Source organism: Dermochelys coriacea, chromosome 1 (assembly GCF_009764565.3).
Source record: "Dermochelys coriacea isolate rDerCor1 chromosome 1, rDerCor1.pri.v4, whole genome shotgun sequence".
NCBI classification, from domain to species: Eukaryota; Metazoa; Chordata; order Testudines; family Dermochelyidae; genus Dermochelys; species Dermochelys coriacea.
In genome coordinates this window covers 44,096,755-44,117,564 of record NC_050068.2, presented here as the reverse complement: position 1 = coordinate 44,117,564, position 20,810 = coordinate 44,096,755, and the positions used below count along the sequence as shown (strand labels likewise).

Below are 20,810 nucleotides of genomic sequence, written 5' to 3'. Positions count from 1 at the left end.
TAGGACAAGCTGGTGGAAACAAAAATACTATAAAACTGATGAACAAGTATCCCGACTAGTCCATCTTTGAGGAAAAATTAAAGGGATATTATATGAGCATAACTATTACATAGTAGTTCAAAAGTATCAGGTTATCACTGATGCTATTATTTAGCAAACCAAAAAACTAATCAAGCTAAAAATAAATTAGCAGCAAACTCATGCAATGTAGTCCAAGGAAAGAAAAACAAAGGCGCAAAAGTGATACTTTATTCATATTTGTTACTTTTACATAACCCAGAGTAAAATATACATACAGATAAAAATGACCTAAGAGTTAGTTAGTTTACATCACTAAATTCGATTTAAATTTGTATTGATAAAATACTGAACGGAGATGACAAAATACTCCAAGTTCAGAAAAACAGATTGGCTACTATGGCTGAAAAATTCTAGTTATCTTTAACTGATCACAAATTATCATTTGCTTTCTATTTATCATTTAAAACTAATTGATGCATATTACAAAATTTCCATGGTACACTCAGTCTCTGTGCTCATAAAATATATTTTTGTCATATCAAATTTCATTACAATGGAAAGAATTATTTGTGATGTCAGAATATTTTACCTCAACACATATCAAAAGAGTATTAAAAGTACCTCTCTCACCCATATAATGACACTGGATAATACTGCAGTATTAGCTGCGCTTTTATCCATTTTATTTGCTCACCCACAGAATCATTTTGGTGCATTTTGCAAACCACTGTATAACAATTATAACCTTATGACCAACACAAACAATGTCTCTCACATGTTAATGAGGAACCACCAGACCAGAGTAGAATTTAGCCCTGTATTTTAAAGCAAAAACAATCCCAGAAGGTGCTGAGTGCCCTCTTTTCCCATTGGTTAACCATCGTTCAGCATCTTCCAAGAGAAGGCCCTTAATGGGCAGTAAAAAACAAACAGGGAGGCAAAGGCATTTTTGCCATACTACTATAAATCGAAGTCAAATCAGAAACTTGCATGCAGTTTACACAGTAATAAAGTAGCCAATAATGTAATATGTGAATATTGTGACAGGCTGAATATTATTTTCTTTGGACAAAAATAAAACCTGCTGTGCGTGAGCATGGCTCAAGAGGAAGGGAAGTTCAGAGTGAACGCGGATAAAGGCTAAATGCATGTCCTTCCCTTCCTTTTTAAGAAGGGAAGGGCTTTGCAGAACAAAAGAGCTTTACCAAATATTTGACCTGGTATTATACAGATCTCTTCTGTTACAAAGATTAAATTGTAATCTGGTAAGGAAAAAAAAAAAAAAGACCAATCCTTCCCACTCTCTCTCTCTCTCTCACACACACACACACACACACACACACACACACACACACACACACACCATAAAACAAGCCTTATTAGGCAAGGAAGCAGTCTGAGTTGCAGTGTACAAAAGAAAAACTATATGCAAATTTCAATATTGTATTGAATAAAGTATGAATTATTTTTAAAGGGAACAGAGAAAGAGCAAAAGCAGACTGTATGGTAGCTTTCTTTTCTAGAAGAAACTGAAAATATATACAGCATGGTAACTAAACACCAATTAAGCCATTTTAATTGTCAGTGTTATATAAATGGGACATACTGGGATAGAAATACATTCAAAAATCAAGGGCCTTTAATGAGTGAGTTATAAGAAACTGAAATGACATTACATGACTACACACATTCCATATAAGCAAAAGTCTATCTACATATATTTATATCTACAGGAATAAAAAACTAAGTTTAGTACTTGTGAAATGTATCCAATTGCTAACACTGAACTGAAGTCGTTCCATTCATCCACGTAACAGACATATATTACCAGTAGTAGAGTAAGCTTCCCACTCTGTACTGACAAAGTGGCTCCACTCAGGTATCTAAAAAACCACTCCTGAGTGTAACAGGAAATTTCAAACTTCAAGTATAGTCAATCCATGTCCAGAGACTGCCAAAAAGAGTGTCAATTCCAATTGTGGTTTCTGTAATGTGAACATGTGTCTACTACATACTGAACTGAGACCATCCTGTTATTTTACTGTCAAACCACCAGCCAGCAACCTCTTGTTACTGACTGAGTCATACAGTCCTTTCTCAAAAATAACTAGTAAATCCTGTGAATTGACTCTTCAAACTTACATTTCATTTGTGATTTTTCAATGACGAGAATGTGTCAAGGAGATTAAAATAATAGAAGGAACTAAATCAAAAAATTACTTAAAAATAGTGTGTAAGACGACATTTAGTTGCTGTCTGTTTGTTAGATTTTAAGATTACATGATTTAATTTCTGAAAAATGCTAAAAAGATGACATTTAAGGACCTGAAGACATTGCCCAGTCACGTATCATTGACTCTCCTCAAAGATCTACATGACTAACAGCCAGATAGTTTCACGAGTATCTAAATTGCAACATTATAAAGATAAGATGTAAAGTAAAAATATAGTTATACCTTCATGATCAAGAAAGTAAAACAAAATGCTGGTTTTGTAACAGTGCAACAACTGCAGCACACTTTGCGTGCAGCACACAATTTGCTACATTTAGTGGCACTTACGTATTATGCAGTAAATATTGAAAATAAGACTGAATTTTTGGATCTGCATCAGCATAACCACATTATTATTACAAGAGTTGCTAAGCTACCGCATTCTGAATACCACCAATTCATTTTAATATTTAGATTGCTAGTTTTAATACATTTCAACACCCTGCCTTCTGTCCTGCTAATGGTGTCATTACTGGAGCAAAGCATTTCATGAATTCTGCTCCTGTACTTGGACCTGGTCTCAGTCTGACCAATCATTTTCATCAAATTCTGAATCATCATCAGAATCACTGTACTCCACAGCAATGCGCCTTGAAAGAATAGTTGCCACATCATTTCCAACGGGTTCTCGCTTTGCTTCTTGTTCACGTTGCTCTTGTACCTTTTTCAGCTGAATTCCTATAGACAGGTAGACAATTCTATTTACAAACAGTTCTTTGCACCTAAAATATAATTTAAGGTTGTTGCTGCGTTTTATATTTTAAATAAAGTTGAGAGGTATTTCCAACAGGTGAAGGAAAAAAGACAAATTGAAAGTCATAAAAACTTTCTTGATCAAGAAAGAAAGAGACACACAAAGTGGACTGACACCAGTCTTTCCAAGAGCTTGTGCCCATAACTTTTTCAAAATAGCCTGCTATGGTTTAAATTTAAGTTCTAAAAGACTATAGGACACTTTCAGTAGGAGTGATGCCAAAATTGTGTCTTGAAGCATTTTAAAGGGTTATGCTTTCTAAAGCAAACATAACTGAATGAAGGCTGCAGCACCTGATTACAAAATATTTTTCAGCTGTTAGAAAAAGCCAAATCAAATGCACTGGAGTCAATGTTTGGATTTCACAGCTGTTGCAAGGGACCCCCATACAACCTGCACACTTTTTAAAAGGATACTTCATATACTGAAGATGAATAAAAGTTTTCATTTAACTTCATTCAAACAAGCACCTGAATTCACCTTAAATCAGCTACAAGCCTTGGAACATGTGACTTGCTGTACAGACCCCACCTCAAGCATTGCAAGGAGGTTAACACCCTGAGAACTTGTCTTCACTACCGGGTTAAGTTGACTTAAGTTACGCTACTCCAGCTACATGAATAACGTATCTGGAGTCGACACAGCTTAGGTCAACTTACCCCAGTGTTTTCACTGCACTGAGTCGACGGGAGATGCTCTCCGGTTGACTTCCCTTACTCTTCTCGGAGAGCTGGAGTATCGGGGTCGACCGGAGGGCACTCTGTCATCAATTTAGTGGGTCTTCACTAGACCCACTAAATCGATCCCTGCTGCATCGATTGCAGCAGCGTTGATCTCCCTGTAGTGGAGACCAGCCCTCTGTTAAGGCATACCAAAAACGCATGTCCAAAGAGCAGGGACTGTCAAGATACTTAGGCTTGGCCATTTGTAGTGAAGTATTTCTCTCAGCAAATTATAAAGATGAAATTGTGGTTTGAAGTTAAAAGCAGCTATCAACACAAATCATAGGAGACATTGTAGTCTCACTGTGTAAAAGGAATAGCTCTTAAACTCTGTGTTCATTTACCCATTCGAATTGCAGCAAGAAGATCACTTCGAGCATCGCTGATCGGCGGCTGTGTGGATTCATGTCGTTTTGCCTCAGGAACTGTAAAAGCATGCATCGGGGAGGACGTGAGAGATGAACCTGCAGCAGGAGGACCTGGTGGGGGAGGAGGTGGGCCGGGGGGAGGGGAAGCTGTAACAACAAGCCCAGAAGGAGGAGGAGGAGGAGGAGAAGGAGCAGCAGCATAGGTAGATCCGGTCACTAGTCCAGAATGGGAAGGTGGCACAGGAAGTTGAAGAGGACTAACAAAAGCAGTTTGTGCTGAAGGAATCATAGGGGGAAGAGGAGTGGGGGGAGGTCCAGTAGGATTATAATAATCTACCATCTGAGCTGGGAGCATCCTATATAAAAAAAGAACAAAAATAACTTTTAAGAACTGAAATATCTGTCAGTAAGAAGAGTGCTTTTCTGAAATGACTGAAGTATTTAAACACTTAGCACTTACACAGTGGTCACCCTTTAAAATATGCTCATTATCCTTAGGTACCATTAACTCACTCTTTGCAGCTTTCCCCAGCAAATTCCTTAGATTTTCATATAGGGAATATTGCAAATACTGAGGGGTAGCGTTATATTGTTATCCAAAGCAGCTGAAAATTTTAAGAGCAAGCACTATATAGGGCTTCTCATATTCAAAGAGCTTTTACAAACACTGTCTGAATCTACCTTAATTCTCAATACCCCTGTGAGGCAGATAAATAGATGTATTTGTTTCTAAAGAATCACCTTAACCTCTCACGTATGTAATGTGGGAAATAATATCATCAATATATACATCTATTTCTATTGTTTTCTTGCAGTTTTCAATATTTTTCGGTGCACTACCCTGTGGCTATTTTTCCTCATGTACAAAATCTTGCCATTATCCCTTTGTTCGGCAATGCATTGAAAGCTTTTAATATTTTACAGCCATATCAATTGTGATGTTGCAACCCCATATTCTTTATGGAAATATGCTTATGATATGGATATGGCATAACAGATATATTTTATGCAAGATGGGTCTTGTAAGGTATCATTGGAAACGGTATAACTTACTGAATGTGATTTATCCATCCAATTTGTATGCATGTATCATTTCTGTATTTAAAGTTAAAAATATTGACTTTGTAACAATTATAACTGTGTGTTTATTTGGGAGACACCCACCAGACAACAGGTAATCAGCCTTGATGGGCCATTAGGAAGAAACAATAAGACTGTGAAGATACTAATCTCTCTCTTTCCTGCGAGGCGCGTCCTAGGACTAGCTGTGACTCTACTACATCAGGTGGTCCTGTCACCTGGTACTAAACACCATCTTGGACTTCTAGTAATTTTCCACTAAAAGGAGGGGGAGGTCAAGACAGGGAAACAAACGATTCCCACTTTATGTAAATCTTACTTAAGGCTGGGGAATAAGGCAAACAGGACTCTTCTCCGTTGCCTTCCTCCCCAAGAAGAAAGACTGATGAAAGTACCTGGAGAGACAAAGGAACTGAGCTGTGGGAAAGACAAGGGCTGAGTCCAGACTAAGACAGGAGTCTGGTCTGTAAAGAGAAATAACTGGAACTCTAAGCTACAGAAACTGTGCAACTTGCCTAAAACAACATTTAGGGTGAGAAATTATTTCTTGAAGCCAGTCTCTTTAAGATCTTAAGCTTAGTATGTGTGTTCTGTTTTATTTGCTTGGTAATCTGCTTTGCTCCATTGGCTATCCCTTATAATCACTTAAAATCTGCCTTTCATAGTTAATAAACTTGTTTTTGTTTATTATTAAAACTAGTTTGTGCAATTTATAACGGGGGGGGGCAAGAAGTTGTGCATATCTTCCTCTATATTGAGGGAGGGGGTGAATGTATGAGCTTATGTTGTATAGATTTCTCTACAGCACAAGACAATAGTATTTTGGGTGTACTTTCCAGAGGGGAGCTGTACTTGAATGCTGGGCAATTTCCTAGCTGAATCTTCTCATAGAGAGCTGTTTGCAGACTCTGTGTGATTCTACAGCTGGTGCATCCCTACCTGTGTGTGTGTGTGCTGCCAGACGCCCAGGAGCCTAATTCAGCAAAACAGAGAGAGGAAGCCCAGGCTAGTAGAGCAGGCAGACTCAGTGAAATCCCAGTACGTCAGGTGGCATCCCAGAAGGAGGGGTCCAACCCATCACATCAATGTTATTAAATACATTGTTCACGATTTCAGTTTTTGACATTTCCTTACCTCCATTTAGTTCACACTGTTAAATATACTTTGCAAATTAGCAGATTTCCTACTACCTAGCTTACTGAAGTGTTAACAGGATTAGTTAAGTTTGTACAGAGTTTTGAACATGTAAAACAAGTCCTAAGTACTGTATTATGATGATGAAAAATGCACATCCTATTTGTCTTTCCAAGAACCCACACCAGTAAATCAGAAGTTTTACCCATAGTCTGCTGGTACCAAAGGTACAGAGCTGTGTGGTCCATCAGAGGCCTGGGGTGGAGGTGGAGGTGGTTGCTGAGGTCTGTTTAAAGTAGCATGCCGCACTGTGGTAGAAGATGGTCTATATTCATGCTCAAGGCCCTGGTTTATACCCATATACTGTGGTCCATCTCCTGTTCCATATGAAGACATTACTGGCTGCTGGTGGAGGGAATGATTCGGAGTAGCAGGATAAGAATAATCGGTAACATCGGATGCATGGGACCTAAAATTAAAGTAAATGGGATGGGGTGGAACAGAACATATGAATGTAGCAGAATACTGTCTCCACTGTTAAGCAGTAAGGCTAATGACTGCACTGGGAATGACTTTTCTTGTGATGGGTTTCCCTATTTCAATTATCAAGCATTTGTCAGACCATGGAAACTACAACAGCAGCAATATAATTATTAAGGCAACAGCCAGCCCCTGTTCAGATTCATGTAACTTCAAAATGAATTAATCTGACAAACTAGAGTACACAGAGACCAAATCTTAATCTTCAGGGCTTGCATCTTTTCAATATTTTGGCATATTAACTCTGTGACAGAATACTGTAGAATAAATCAAATTAAATTAAAAAAGCAAAACCAGTAACAGCTTTTTTTTTTAGTTCTCTCCTAGTTGCAAACACTGATTTTTTTTTGACAACACACAATTAATAACTGTGGGCAACCAGCTAAGTATTAACAATGAAGACAGAAAGAGAAAGCAAGAATGGAAGCAGTCGGTTATATAGAAAAACATATTTTACCAAAGCAGAGAGAACTAATTTCAAAAGCTTAATCTTTAAAGGCTTTCTTACTTTATTTGCATAAGCAGTTTGGTTGGAAAGGCTGAGAGATACTGAAAAATGCAAATATTATTAGTTGAGCAGAGAGTTCATAAAGATGCAAAGTCTATGATGCTTTGTCAAATAAGCCCAAGAGAGAGAACAAAAGGATCTCTTCATCCCATAACTGCACAGAGCTGTACTACATTAGTAACAGTCGTGTAGCCTGTCACTTGGTTAAAACAGATAGTCAGTAAAATGATGCATGTCATCTCTAAGACTGGAAACAAGGCAAGCAACAAAAAGCCAGGGTTTTGAGTAAAACAAAATGACACACCCTTTGGGCATTTTGTCCTTTTTCATGCTTCCTGCCTGCTCCAGTTTCTTTGCGTCACTCATGAACTCAATGCCCATTTTCCTTCTTTCCCACTCTTCTTTTCTTGTTCTTACTTTTCTCACATTTATTTGCTGGTTTCTATTTGGATTCAGCTTGTGTCTCTCTCTCTGAAGCACAACAGGTGTAACATAAATGCATTGTAATAAGTAGACAGTCTGGAAACTTGGATTTCAAACTTTATGGATTTGACTGGGACAGCATATTAACAAAGGCTTTTTAATTACTTAAGCTCTATATTAAAATATAACAAGATACTATGAATACAAGCTCATCTTTGTATTCTGTCAAATATTTACAACAAAGCTAAAATGATTTGTATTTTATGAGTTAGTTTATATATAGGCACTCTATTTATAGGTATTTCTATTTGGTCTCATCACCATAAGACAACTTTTGTGAGAACTGGACTCACTTTTACATTTACTTTTATAGCTTCATTCGCACAACATTCGCAAGGTAGATCAAGGTTAAAATTTGCATTATACAAATTATTAAATCTCTTCCTCACCCTACCGTAGTCCCAAAACTAATCCACAGTTGAAGTGCAGATTTCTGCCATGCAGCATTGTTGTAGCCATGTTCAGTCCCAGGACATTAGAGAGACAAGGTGGGTGAGGTAATAATAACTTTTATCGGATCAATTTCTGTTGGTGAGAGAGACAAGCTTTCAAGCTACACAGAGCTCTTCTTCAGGTCTGGGAAAGGTACTAAGAGTGTCACAGCTAAATACAAGATCAAGCAGATAGAATGTGAGCTAACTACTTATGCTAAATTAACTTGTATTTACCTGTGACACACTTGATACCTTTCCCAGACCTGAAGAAGAGCTATATGTAGCTTGAAAGCTTGCCTCTCTCACCAATAGAAGTTGGTCCGATAAAAGATATTATTACCTCACCCACCTTGTCTCACTAGACTTTCCAATACAGGCAGGTATTTGATTCATGCAAAATTCATTGTTCACATTGCTATAAACATTTCAAAATCTGTAATAAGAAAGGAATAGTACAATGGCATAACCAACTTGATACTACAAATAATCCTCCTTCCTCCACCCACACCAAAATACCCCAGATCCTAGTAGAGGGTCTTTACAGTTCCTCCTTGGGGAAAGCTACATATTGCAACTATTTCCCAGAGCTTGCTTTCTTCACATTATAAAAATCTGCACAGAAAGTGTGACAAATGCATGTTTTGACATTACAGAGAAATAAAGAGGAAAAGGGTAAATTAAATGTGACTCTTTAACCTCAAGGTCCCTCGAAGCAAGGTGATAGGTGTGTGAAGGAAGTAAATTTAGAGATGCAATAAATCTACATCTTGCAGTTGAGTAATGGGCACTAATATCATCCATCAGGTCAATCAGGCCTGGATTAACCAATGTGCCCTTGGTAAACTTGCACAGGGTCCCCATCTCAGGCCCCACAAATACTATGGGGTGTGAAAAGCCACATACGCACATACAAACAAAAAACCACCAGTGCCGGGAAGAGGGTGGGGTGAGGTGAGGGCCAGGCCCTGTCTGCAGGCTGTGGCAAGAGCCAACAGGCCAAAGCTGGGAGGCAGGAGTTGCAGCAGGGTGAGTGAAGGACAAGCTCACTCTGGAATACACTCCCTGTGCCAGGGCCTCCCACCTGGGAAGGTGGGAGCCCCCCCATTGCCATAGTGCACAAGCCACCAAAATTCTTTTATCTGGCATTAAATTCAAGCAAGATTCAGATCAACATTTTGCAAATACTAACTTAAAAGAACTTTGCATAAAAAGAAAAATTTGAGTGATCAGCAGGACACATTTTGGCTGTAGAAATTATGGTAAACTAAAATAAACTCCTAGTAAAAAAAATATAGACAAGGGAAAAAGTCTGAACACAAACTCTTGAAACTTAACATTGATGAAAAGGGAAGAAACAACAAAAACTCTGTCTGGTTTCCAAAGAGTCAACGTCATCTGGCACAAGTCTACAGCTCACAAAAAATATTCAACATTGAAGAAACAAAGTTCTGAGCAAATTCCCCTTCATTAATCACAACTATCCAGTGAACTGAAAACATCAATCCCACTCCTACTCAGTGGCTGTTGCCCAATGGCCACAGCAAGTAAACAACCTAAACACTTACTGGAATTGTGAAATAGTTTGGCTTTTCACTAGATTCCAATTATTTCCTATGTTTCTTCTGCCTATCAATTAAATTTGACACACAGAAAAACCGTTTAGGGAAAAATTCTCTACCTAGACCCACTTGATGAACAGCCTCAGATGTCTGGCTCTCCCTTTTCATAGAGATCTCCCAGTGAGCTCAAAGGGAGTTTCATACACACGGCGGGACCAGAATACTGAAGATGAGCTCTGTTGTGTGCACCTGAGAGGAGATTTTTGTTTAAAGTGACTTGTTTTAAGCAATAACGATGCAGCTGATTTTGTAGCTTGCTTTTGTAAAAAAGCAGAATGACAATAAAGAACTATTCCCCAATTATAGCATCCAACTAAAGGCAAAATTATATACATCACCAGGTATTTAAAATATTTCTCACTTAAACAGAAAAACACTTGAAGATCTCACAGATGACTAGATCCTGAAATGATTAAGAGTCATCTTGCACAGAAAAACAACATGTATTGTCAGTAGCAATAAAATGTATCAAGGTCGAAATGAAGGAAGAGACACTGGAACCAACAATTATATACAGATTTAAATCTTCTTCAATTATACCTGTTCAAAATGCAAAAATAAAATATGAAGTAAACACCATCACACAAGTTAAATACAATGCTGAAGTTCAGATAACAAAAACATAAGGAGTAGATGTACAGAAATTTAAAGTAATTAATACATATTTCTTAAATTTCACAGTACTTTAAACGCATTTTTGAGAACAAGTTTAAAATGTTTATGGTGTCTTTTCTATACTAACTGCTACATTCTCAATCTAAAGCTACTCAGAATCTCTGAACATATAACTGTGATATAGCAAAGGGCTTGTTGTAAACAGACCTAGTATCTGGGGACAGTGATCCCTCTGAAGATGCTCCATGGTACACATTTTGAGACAACCTGTTGTCAGGTCTAAGCTCTTTGTCATATGCCATCATATTCCACTCCTGGCGCCTGTTCCTGGCTTTTCTAACCTTTTTCACCTCACGGGTTGTGCCATCTATACGCTTTTGCTCCTAATGTTCAAAGGAGAGAAAGCAAGCATGCAAAAGAGAGAAAAAAGGAAAGGAAAAGAGCAGGTTAAAATGCAGTTAGCGTGCATAGAAATAAGACTAGAATTACAGATAAAGCCAAGTCTACATAAAATTCCTCTGCAGTAACAATCAAAATGAAAGAGTTAAACATCTCCTTATACTATGGACCTGACAGAAGAGAATGTTATTCATTACTGTGCTATTACTGTTTCTTTGACATACTTCTGTAGAAAATTTTAATTTAAGTAATGATCTTCACCTATTCCCCCCGCCCCCAGTAAACACAGAATAATTGCCATTGTTAAAAAATATATTTTTTAAATCTTTCCTCACAATACATGGTAATGATGTATTCGGACAATTCTGAAACGCATCTGATAACGCTTCTTAGACCTACAAATAATACAGATATATGTGTAAAACATAATCAGAATGAACTGCATACAAACACCAATGGTTTAGTATGCCTATAAAGCACCTACAGTTTTGAAAGAAATATTGAAATGTGGTAATTCTTTCCAGCTGCTATTACATGACACGATTTGAGATTTCTTTTTATAACTCGTCTGTCCTTTCATGTCTGAATTAACAAATAAGAAAAAGAATAAAATTCCTCCCACTCTCTCCACACTCTCATTTCACATGATCTTATAGGAAATGAGTCACATTAATCACATTTGAAACACATCAGTATTCAGTTCAGTAATTTATTTTATCACGAAGCTATCAGACTGTTTCATATACTTGAGATTTTGGTGTAAAACACTAAGTACTTTCAGTGAATTCTTTCTTTCTTCCTCTCTTTCAGGTGCTGTTTTAGTGCTTTCACAAACATCCACAACCCCAGTGGTAGCTATCCTGCCCACCAAGATGATGAATACATTTAAAAAAAACTTAGAAATTAAAAAAAAACAGATTTATTAAAGGGTCAAGTTTAGGTTATATAGTTGTTCCAGATTATTTATGATTTGTACCTTTACTGAATGAGCACTGGAATCTAGACTTGGATAATATTTACCTCTAACTTTCTTGATTTACTGGTTCACTTTAAATCTAGAGATTTCTCCAAAACATTTAAATTTCATTCAAAAGGATTCGGAAGGTTTGTTACAAAACAGAATTTTTTTATTTCAAAGGGCTGACTTTCAAAAATTAAGGAAATTAGTTAGGGAAGTAGATTGGACTGAAGAATTTATGGATCTAAAGGCAAAGGAGACCTGGGATTACTTCAAGTCAAAGCTGCAGAAGCTAACGGAAGCCTGCATTCCAAAAAAGGGGAAAAATTCATAGGCAGGAGTTGTAGACCAAGCTGGATGAGCAAGCATCTCAGAGAGGTGATTAAGAAAAAGCAGAAAGCATACAGGGAGTGGAAGATGGGAGGGATCAGCAAGGAAAGCTATCTTATTGAGGTCAGAACATGTAGGGATAAAGTGAGAAAGGCTAAAAGTCAAGTAGAGTTGGACCTTGCAAAGGGATTTAAAACCAATAGTAAAAAGTTCTACAGCCATATAAAGAAAAAGAAAACAAAGAAAGAAGAAGTGGGACCGCTAAACACTGAGGATGGAGGGCAGATTAAGGATAATCTAGGCATGGCCCAATATCTAAACAAATACTTTGCCTCAGTCTTTAATGAGGCTAATGAGGATCTTAGGGATACTGGTAGCATGACAAAGGGAATGAGGTAGATATGAAGGTATATATTACCATATCTGAGGTAGAAGTGAAACTCAAACAGCTTAATGGGACTAAATCAGGGGTCCCAGATAATCTTCATCCAAGAATATTAAAGGAATTGGCACATGAAATTGCAAGCCCATTAGCAAGAATTTTTAATGAATCTGTAAACTCAAGGGTTGTACCGTATGATTGGAGAATTGCTAAGATAGTTCCTATTTTTAAGGAAGGAAAAAAAAGTCATCCAGGTAACTACAGGCCTGTTAGTTTGACATCTGTAGTATGCAAGGTCTTGGAAAAAATTTTGAAGGAGAAAGTAGTTAAGGAAATTGAGGTCAATGATAAATAGGACAAAATACAACATGGTTTTACAAAAGGTAGATCGTGACAAACCAACCTGATCTCCTTGAGAAAACAACAGATTTTTTAGACACAGGAAACGCAGTGGATCTAATTTACCTAGATTTCAGTAAGGCATCTGATACGGTGCCACATGGGGAATTATTAGTTAAATTGGAAAAGATGATCAATATGAAAATTGAAAGGTGGATAAGGAACTGGTTAAAGAGGAGACTACAGCGGGTCATACTGAAAGGTGAACTGTCAGGCTGGAAGGAGGTTACCAGTGGAGTTCCTCAGGGATCGGTTTTGGGACCAATCTTATTTAATCTTTTTATTACTGACCTCAGCACAAAAAGTGGGAGTGTGCTAATAAAGTTTGCGGATGATACAAAGCTGGGAGGTACTGCCAATTTAGAGAAGGACTGGGATATCATACAGGAGGATCTGGATGACCTTGTAAACTGGAGTAATAGTAATAGGATTAAATTTAATAGTGAGAAGTGTAAGGTCATGCAGTTAGGGATTAATAACAAGAATTATAGTTATAAAATGGGGACACATCAGTTAGAAGTAACGGAGGAGGAGAAGGCCTTTGGAGTTTTGGTTGACCACAGGATGACTATTAGCCGCCAATGTGATATGGCCATGAAAAAAGCTAATGCGGTCTTGGGATGCAACAGGCGAGGTATTTCCAGTAGAGATAAGGAGGTGTTAGTACTGTTATACAAGGCATTGGTAAAACCTAATCTGGAATACTGTGTGCAGTTCTGGTCTCCCATGTTTAAAACAGATTAATTCAAACTGGAACAGGTACAGAGAAGGGCTACCAGGATGATCCGAGGAATGGAAAACCTGTTTTATGAAATGAGACTCAAGGAGCTTGGCTTATTTAGCCTAACCAAAAGAAGGCTGAGGGGAGATATGATTGCTCTCTATAAATATATCAGAGGAATAAATACCGGAGAGGGAGAGGAATTATTTAAGCTTAGTACCAATGTGGACACAAGAACAAATGGATATAAACTGGCCATTGGGAAGTTTAGACATGAAATTAGACAAAGGTTTCTAACCATCAGAGGAATGAAGTTCTGGAACAGCCTTCCAAGGGAAGCAGTGGGGGCAAAAGACCTATCTGGCTTCAAGATTAAACTCGATAAGTTTATGGAGGAGATGGTATGATGGGATAACATGATTTTGGCAATTAATTCATCTTTAACTATTCATGGTAATAGGCCCAATGGCCTGTGATGGGATGTTAGATGGGGTGGGATCTGAGTTACTCCAAAGAATTCTTTCCTGAGTATCTGGCTGGTGAATCTTGCGCACATGCTCAGGGTTCAGCTGATCGCCATATTTGGGGTCGGGAAGGAATTTGGGGTCGGCTAATTGGAAGAGGCCCTGGGGTTTTTTTGCCTTCCTCTGTAGCATGGGGCACGGGTCACTTGCTGGAGGATTCTCCGCACCTTGAAGTCTTTAAACCATGATTTGAGGACTTCAATAGCTCAGACATAGGTGAGAGGTTTATTCCAGGATTGGGTGGGTGAGATTCTGTGGCCTGCATTGTGCAGGAGGTCAGACTAGATGATCATAATGGTCCCTTCTGATCTTAATATCTATGAGAATTATATCTGCATATAGGGTAGTTTTATTTTTATCCAATATCAGTAGTGACATTTCTTTTTATTAGTGTGCAAATGTCGGGCAAATAATTCCACTGCAGCTCTGGTGATGGGTATGTGGGGTGATGAATGCAGAACTCTAGAGGATATTACCACTTTCAAGGAGGACTGTGATGAGAGTGGTGTCTCTCTCTCTCTTTAAATAAAATGTATAGAGCCCTGAGTGGATACAACATTTGTATATGCCTCTGATCTGCAAAAATGGTCCGTGAATATAAAGCAGATTTCTGTGGATTCGTAGGGCTCTAAAAATGTAGTAGAAACTATGTAAACAAGTAGATGCTATAGATTAAAGATAGGGAAGGAGTGTATAGTCTGACTTTCTGAAAATAAGTACTTCAGCAAACATGGCAAACGTATTGTTAGAGACCGTAAATAATTAGCTTCAGCATAACACTTGCATTAAAAAGGTTAGCAAAAATTATGCACAAAAAGCATCTGCAATGAAGTATAAGGAGTGATATAAGTAAATAGATCCAGCATGTATCTGCAGTACTTTGAAGAAATTAAAAAAGTTCACCAATAGTTAATATATTAACTTGAGTTTACCAATTGACAACATATCATCACATCAGTGATCACTGACTGACTTCTTAAATACAATTGTAGAAAATCACTTAAACACCTTATAGTCTTAAAATTATTAGTTACAATTAGGTACAGTATTCTTCAGGGGGAATACAGAGGAAAAACTAGAAAGTGGGGAAAAAAGTTTGCATAATTTTTTCCTCAAAAACCTGTTAATGACCACTAATTAATGCTCATCAAAATTCACTTGATTCACATTTTTGATTGTAGGTTTAAAAACAGTAAAGCAAAAACTTTGACAAATTCAAGTATACTAAACTCATTACCCTACTTTGTGTGCAAAGCATAACAATGCAGAACAGGAGACCTTATAGCAGTTTTTAAATGCAGGCAGGATTTTAAAAAATTACACTTTTGTTCAGAGCGAACACTGTCATTTGAAAGAACCACCATATTAAATTTTCATGTACGCCTCCATGAGTTTCCTAATCCTGTAAAAATAGGGTCAACAATGAATAATAGGTCTCAAGAACTTCCTATGGCCAATACCTCAACCATTTAAGGCAACTGTCCCACAGATACTCTGAAAACCTGAATCTATGAGTGATGATCACCTTTTATCTCTCATTGATTGCAACTGAAGTTGAGGCAAAGAACCTCACAGGATTAGACCCTAAATTAGCATTCTACTTAATGTCTGGTTTTTAGCAGACTACACATAGTTCTCATTTAGAAGACTTGTAGAGCTTTTACTCTGATAAGATACAAGTCATTTGTGGAATTCTCATGTACTGAATTCTATGTGGAATTTCAGCTTTAAAAATATAAACGAATCAAAATCAACTCCATGACAAATGGTTGTCATTGCCGCTTGACTAAATATACTCAAATACATCTAAAATGTTGCCATTCATGTGAAGGAATTAAGTATGCTCACGCTGTCTGTAAAAACTGCAAGTACTATGTTAATAAGATTTGTAACAGAGATCTGAATATTCCTGAACTTTGTTTTTATTCAGTGTTCAGTATTTAAGATAAACAAAAAACATCCAATCTGTAATCTGAATTACATTTTTTTTCTTAGTCTACATAGGGTCTATTTTTGATCAGCAAGTTAGTTTAAGAAGACAGCATCATTCTTAAAGTGCATGGGTATTCAATAGGGATGGATAATTTGTCTTAAATACATATGGCGTGTAAACCACTGAGACCTGAAAGGAAATCATATATTAAAAGGGATGTAACTAACAAATTTAAGAAATATTCCTCTAATGGAATTCAAGACACAAAATGCAATTCTTCAACTAACAAAACAAAATATTGTCATCTTCTTTCCAACAACATTCTAAGGGTCTAGGACAGTGTTTTTCAAACTTTGGTATTGGTGACCCCTTTCACACAGCAAACCGATGAGTGCGACTTATAAATTAAAAACACTTTTTTTGTATTTAACACTATTATAAATGCTGGAGGCAAAGTGGGATTTGGGGGTGCTTTTCTACATCAGATGAATTGGGCCTTCCACAAATTCTTGTAGCCTTCTTATGCCATCATGGCACTTTTAATCAGGGCTGTCAAGTGATTAAAAAATTGCAATTAATTGCATGGTTAAACAATAAAAGAATAACATTTATTTAAATATTTTTGGATATTTTCTACATTTTCAAATATGCCGATTTCAATTACAACACAGAATACAAAGTGTACAGAGCTCACTTCATACTTATTTTTGACTACAAATATTTACACTGTAAAAAACAAAAGAAGTATTTTTCAATTCACCTCATACAAGTACTGTAGTGCAATCTCTTTGTGAAAGTTGAACTTACAAATGTAGAATTATGTACAAAAAAAATAACTGCATTCAAAAACAAAACTATGGAAAACTTTAGAGCCTACAAGTCCACTCAGTCCTACTTCTTGTTCAGCCAATTGCTAAGACAAACAAGTTTGTTTACATTTGCAGGAGATAATGCTGCATACTTCTTGTTTACAATGTCACCTGAAAATGAGAACAGGCGTTCACATGGCATTGTTGTAGCCGGCATTGCAAGATATTTACATGCCAGATGCACTAAAGATTCATATGTCCCTTGGTGCTTCAACCACCATTCCAGAGGACATGCATCCATGCTGATGATGAGTTCTGCTCGATAATGATCCAGAGCAGTGTGGCCCAATGCATGTTCATTTTCATCAACTGAGTCAGATGCCACCAGCAGAAGGGTAATTTTTTTTTTGGGATGGTTCAGGTTCTGTAGTTTCTGCAAAGGAGTGTTGCTCTTTTAAGACTTCTAAGGCTATTCCACACCTTGTCCCTCTCAGATTTTGGAAGGCATTTCAGATTCTTAAACCTTGGGTCGAGTGCTGTAGCTATCTTTTGAAATCTCACATTAGTACCTTCTTTGTGTTTTGTTGAATCTGCAGTGGAAGTGTTGATGTTAAGAACATGTGCAGGATCATCATCCAAGACTGCTATAACATGAAATATATGGCAGAATGCAGGTAAAACAGAGAAGGAGACATACAATTCTCCCCCAAGGAGTTCAGTCACAAATTATTTAATGCATTTTTTTTAACAAGTGTCATCATCATGTAAGCATGACTTCTGAAATGGTGGCTGAAGCATGAAGGAGCATACGAAAGTTTAGCATATCTGGCATGTAAATACCTTGCAATACTGGCTACAAAAGTGCCATGTGAATGCCTGTTCTCACTTTCAAGTGACATCGTAAATAAGAAGTGGGAAGCATATCTTCCATAAATGTAAACAAAGTTGTTTTTCTTAGAGATTGACTTAACAAGAAGTAAGACTGAGTGGAATTGTTGGCTCAAAAATTTTACATTGTTTTGTTTTTGAGTTCTGTTATGTAACAAAAAAATCTACATTTGTAAATTGCAGTTTCATAATAAAGAGATTGCACTACAATACTTGTATGAGGTGAATTAAAAATACTATTTCTTTTAACATTTTTGCAGTGCAACTATTTGTAAGAAGAATAATAATATAAAGTTGGCATTGTACACTTTGTATTGTGTTGTAATTAAAATCAATATATTTGAAAATGTAGAAAACGCCCAAAAATATTTAATAAATTTTAATTGGTATTCTATTGTTTAACACTGCGATTAAAACTGTGATTAATCGCAATTAATTTTTGTAATCACAATTAATTTTTTTGAGTCAATCACATGAGTTAACTGCGATTAATTGACAGCCCTACTTTTAATGCACAGTAACTTCCACCCAGAGCTGTCTGTCTCTACACAGTTGCAACAAAGACCTGAGTTCTCTCCTAATGCATGGTAGAATTCCCTACTGACTACTGGGACAATTCCTTGTGGCTAACAGTCTTCAGGTGAGTGAGCTTACTGACCAACCCTTCCAGTTCAATCTATTTTTATTCTTGGCCGGCGTGCATTCCACGTCCCTTCTGATGACAGGGTTCCTTGTAGGCTCTATGAGCAGCAATGGGAACAGCAGTTCCATTTTACGTTAGTGTTAACAGACCTGGTGAATGTTCTATATGATTTATGATGCTGAGAATCCACTGGGTTCAGAAGGAGTGAATTTCACTTTATGAATTTGGAGGAGTGACGTTTCAGTATGGTGACTCTTCACTTTGATTTAGAGGCAGATGACATATGTGCATTCTAAGTTTTAACATGCTAATCTCCAACTCAGCAGTCAGATAGTCCTTACTTGGAGTTCTTTTCTTCTGGAATCCTTTAGACCAATTAGGCCCCTTCCCTGGTATCCAGGAGGGCATCATGTTGGATAAGATAGGCAACTGCTGATTCATCTACCTTTTCTTCTCACTCTCCTTTCTTGGGACTGCATGAAGAACCTTATGGACCTTCCAGAGCTTCCGCAAACCAATCAGCAGCAAAGTGGCAACATGAATAAGCATCCACTAAACTCTTCATCCCATGCAAGCTAAAAACAAAACACTTTAAAAATATATACATGTGTACATCCTCACTATAGATGATGCACATGCCTGACCCCTGCTAGTCAAATACCTGAACACACTAGTAAAAATTTGGAAGATTCTTCTCTATGAAGAACTTTAATTTGTTTTTGGCTTTGAGGAGCAGCAAGGAGTATCATTCCTAATACACATCCACTCTAGTTGCTGATCTATGAAATATCTGTGCTACCTTACTCACCAAGTCTTCCAGTAGAAGCAGAAAAGAAGAGTCACAATTAAAGAATATAAAGAAATAACAGGGTAATTATCTGAAATTTGTGTTTTCCTGTGAGTGTGGGGTAGCTGGATAAAGAACTCTAATAATGAATATAAAGATAAAGAACGTTATAAAACATTACAATTCAAACTTAATTCTACCAAGGCATATACTGTTCCCAATGAAGCAAAGATGGCTGATTTCCTGTATACTAAAAAGCAGATAATAGTAAGGATTTAAAGAAAACTATAGCTCTGTTTCATTCCATTTCCAAACCTCTTAACGTAAAAAGAATAAACTGTAATCAAAATTCTAATACAAAACTTACTATTTCAGTCATATCTAAGTAGCAAAAGACTTTAGACAGCTACAAAAGCTAAGCACAACTTAGCCTGGATAAGTGCACATGTATAAATTCTGTATATATATTCTACACATAATTATTATACGGCTATTTACCTTTTGTCTCCTCTTCTCTTTTCGTTTGTCTTCTGTATCTTGTAACATTTTTTCTTTCCAAAGATCAAAAAAATAGGAGGGATCAGTATAGAACTTCAAACCATCTTTCTTATCATCTCTGTAAACACAATGGAAGAAAAAGCTTAGCAAATGTCAATAATACGTCATTTAAAACACAAGAGGCTCAGCTTTGAGCTTTGTTGGTTTAAGCTTGGTCCCTTTCTATCGTTTAACTAGAGTAAGCCAAATAAAGTAAATGGCACGTATTTTTATTTCAACGTCTTTGAAAGATCTCCAGAGCAATGTCATCTGTGTAAATGAACTACACTAAAATATATCTAACAGAATTAGAAGAAGTCTTTGAATCATGATTTGAGGACTTGAGTAACTCAGACAGTTGTTATGGATCAAATACAGGAGTGGATGGATGAAGTTCTGAGGCCTGCCTTTCTGGCTTTAAGGTCTATGAGTACATAAAAGAAAAATCTCTCAGTTACACCGCTATACACTGTCACCAAGGTATAGTTATGCAGCACAAACAGATACGCAAAATACTTCATTATTCAGCTATTTATGAGCACTGGTTTAATACAATTTTAATTTGATTTTTAAATATTCAGCAATTAAAATGATCTACAATTATACCTTCAAGGTAATGATACTAAAAATACGCTGCAATCACTCTGATATACATATATTATTTATAGAGAGCTTTTTCAGATAAGTTACCGAAGCACAAGTGTGTACTTTTTGCAGAAATATTGTACAATCAGAAATCACAAGGCATCCTGTTATAAGCATTAGTTATATTTAACAATCACTCCTATTTAAGCAATCTAATACCCAAGACATTTTAGGGAAAGAAATGATAATGTATTACCCAGAATACCTAGAAAAAGACTGAAAATGAGATTCTTTAAACAGACTATTATAAATCTAATGGAAACAGAGAATGAAGTCCTGCTTACTGTACCTGTCTATTTGCCAG

General features: G+C 36.9%; 1 protein-coding gene across 7 annotated transcripts in view; it reads right to left on the bottom strand.

Moving 5' to 3' along the window:
* Window positions 1-232: 232 nt before the first annotated feature.
* Window positions 233-20,810, bottom strand: part of WASF3 (WASP family member 3) — a 169,850-nt gene continuing 149,272 nt past the window's right edge. For 4 of the 7 annotated variants that reach the window (XM_038420710.2, XM_043504320.1, XM_038420718.2 and 1 more), the window contains 5 exons: window positions 19,823-19,940; window positions 10,759-10,934; window positions 6,558-6,821; window positions 4,115-4,494; window positions 233-2,972 (listed from right to left, as the gene is read on the bottom strand). In XM_038420710.2, the coding sequence (XP_038276638.1) occupies window positions 2,815-2,972; window positions 4,115-4,494; window positions 6,558-6,821; window positions 10,759-10,934; window positions 19,823-19,940 (1,096 nt within the window). In that variant the 3' untranslated portion in view covers window positions 233-2,814. Of the gene's footprint in view, window positions 2,973-4,114; window positions 4,495-6,557; window positions 6,822-7,704; window positions 7,872-10,758; window positions 10,935-19,822; window positions 19,941-20,810 lie in introns of all 7 variants that reach the window. The other 3 variants (XM_038420746.2, XM_043504322.1, XM_043504321.1) reach the window with 1 other exon arrangement.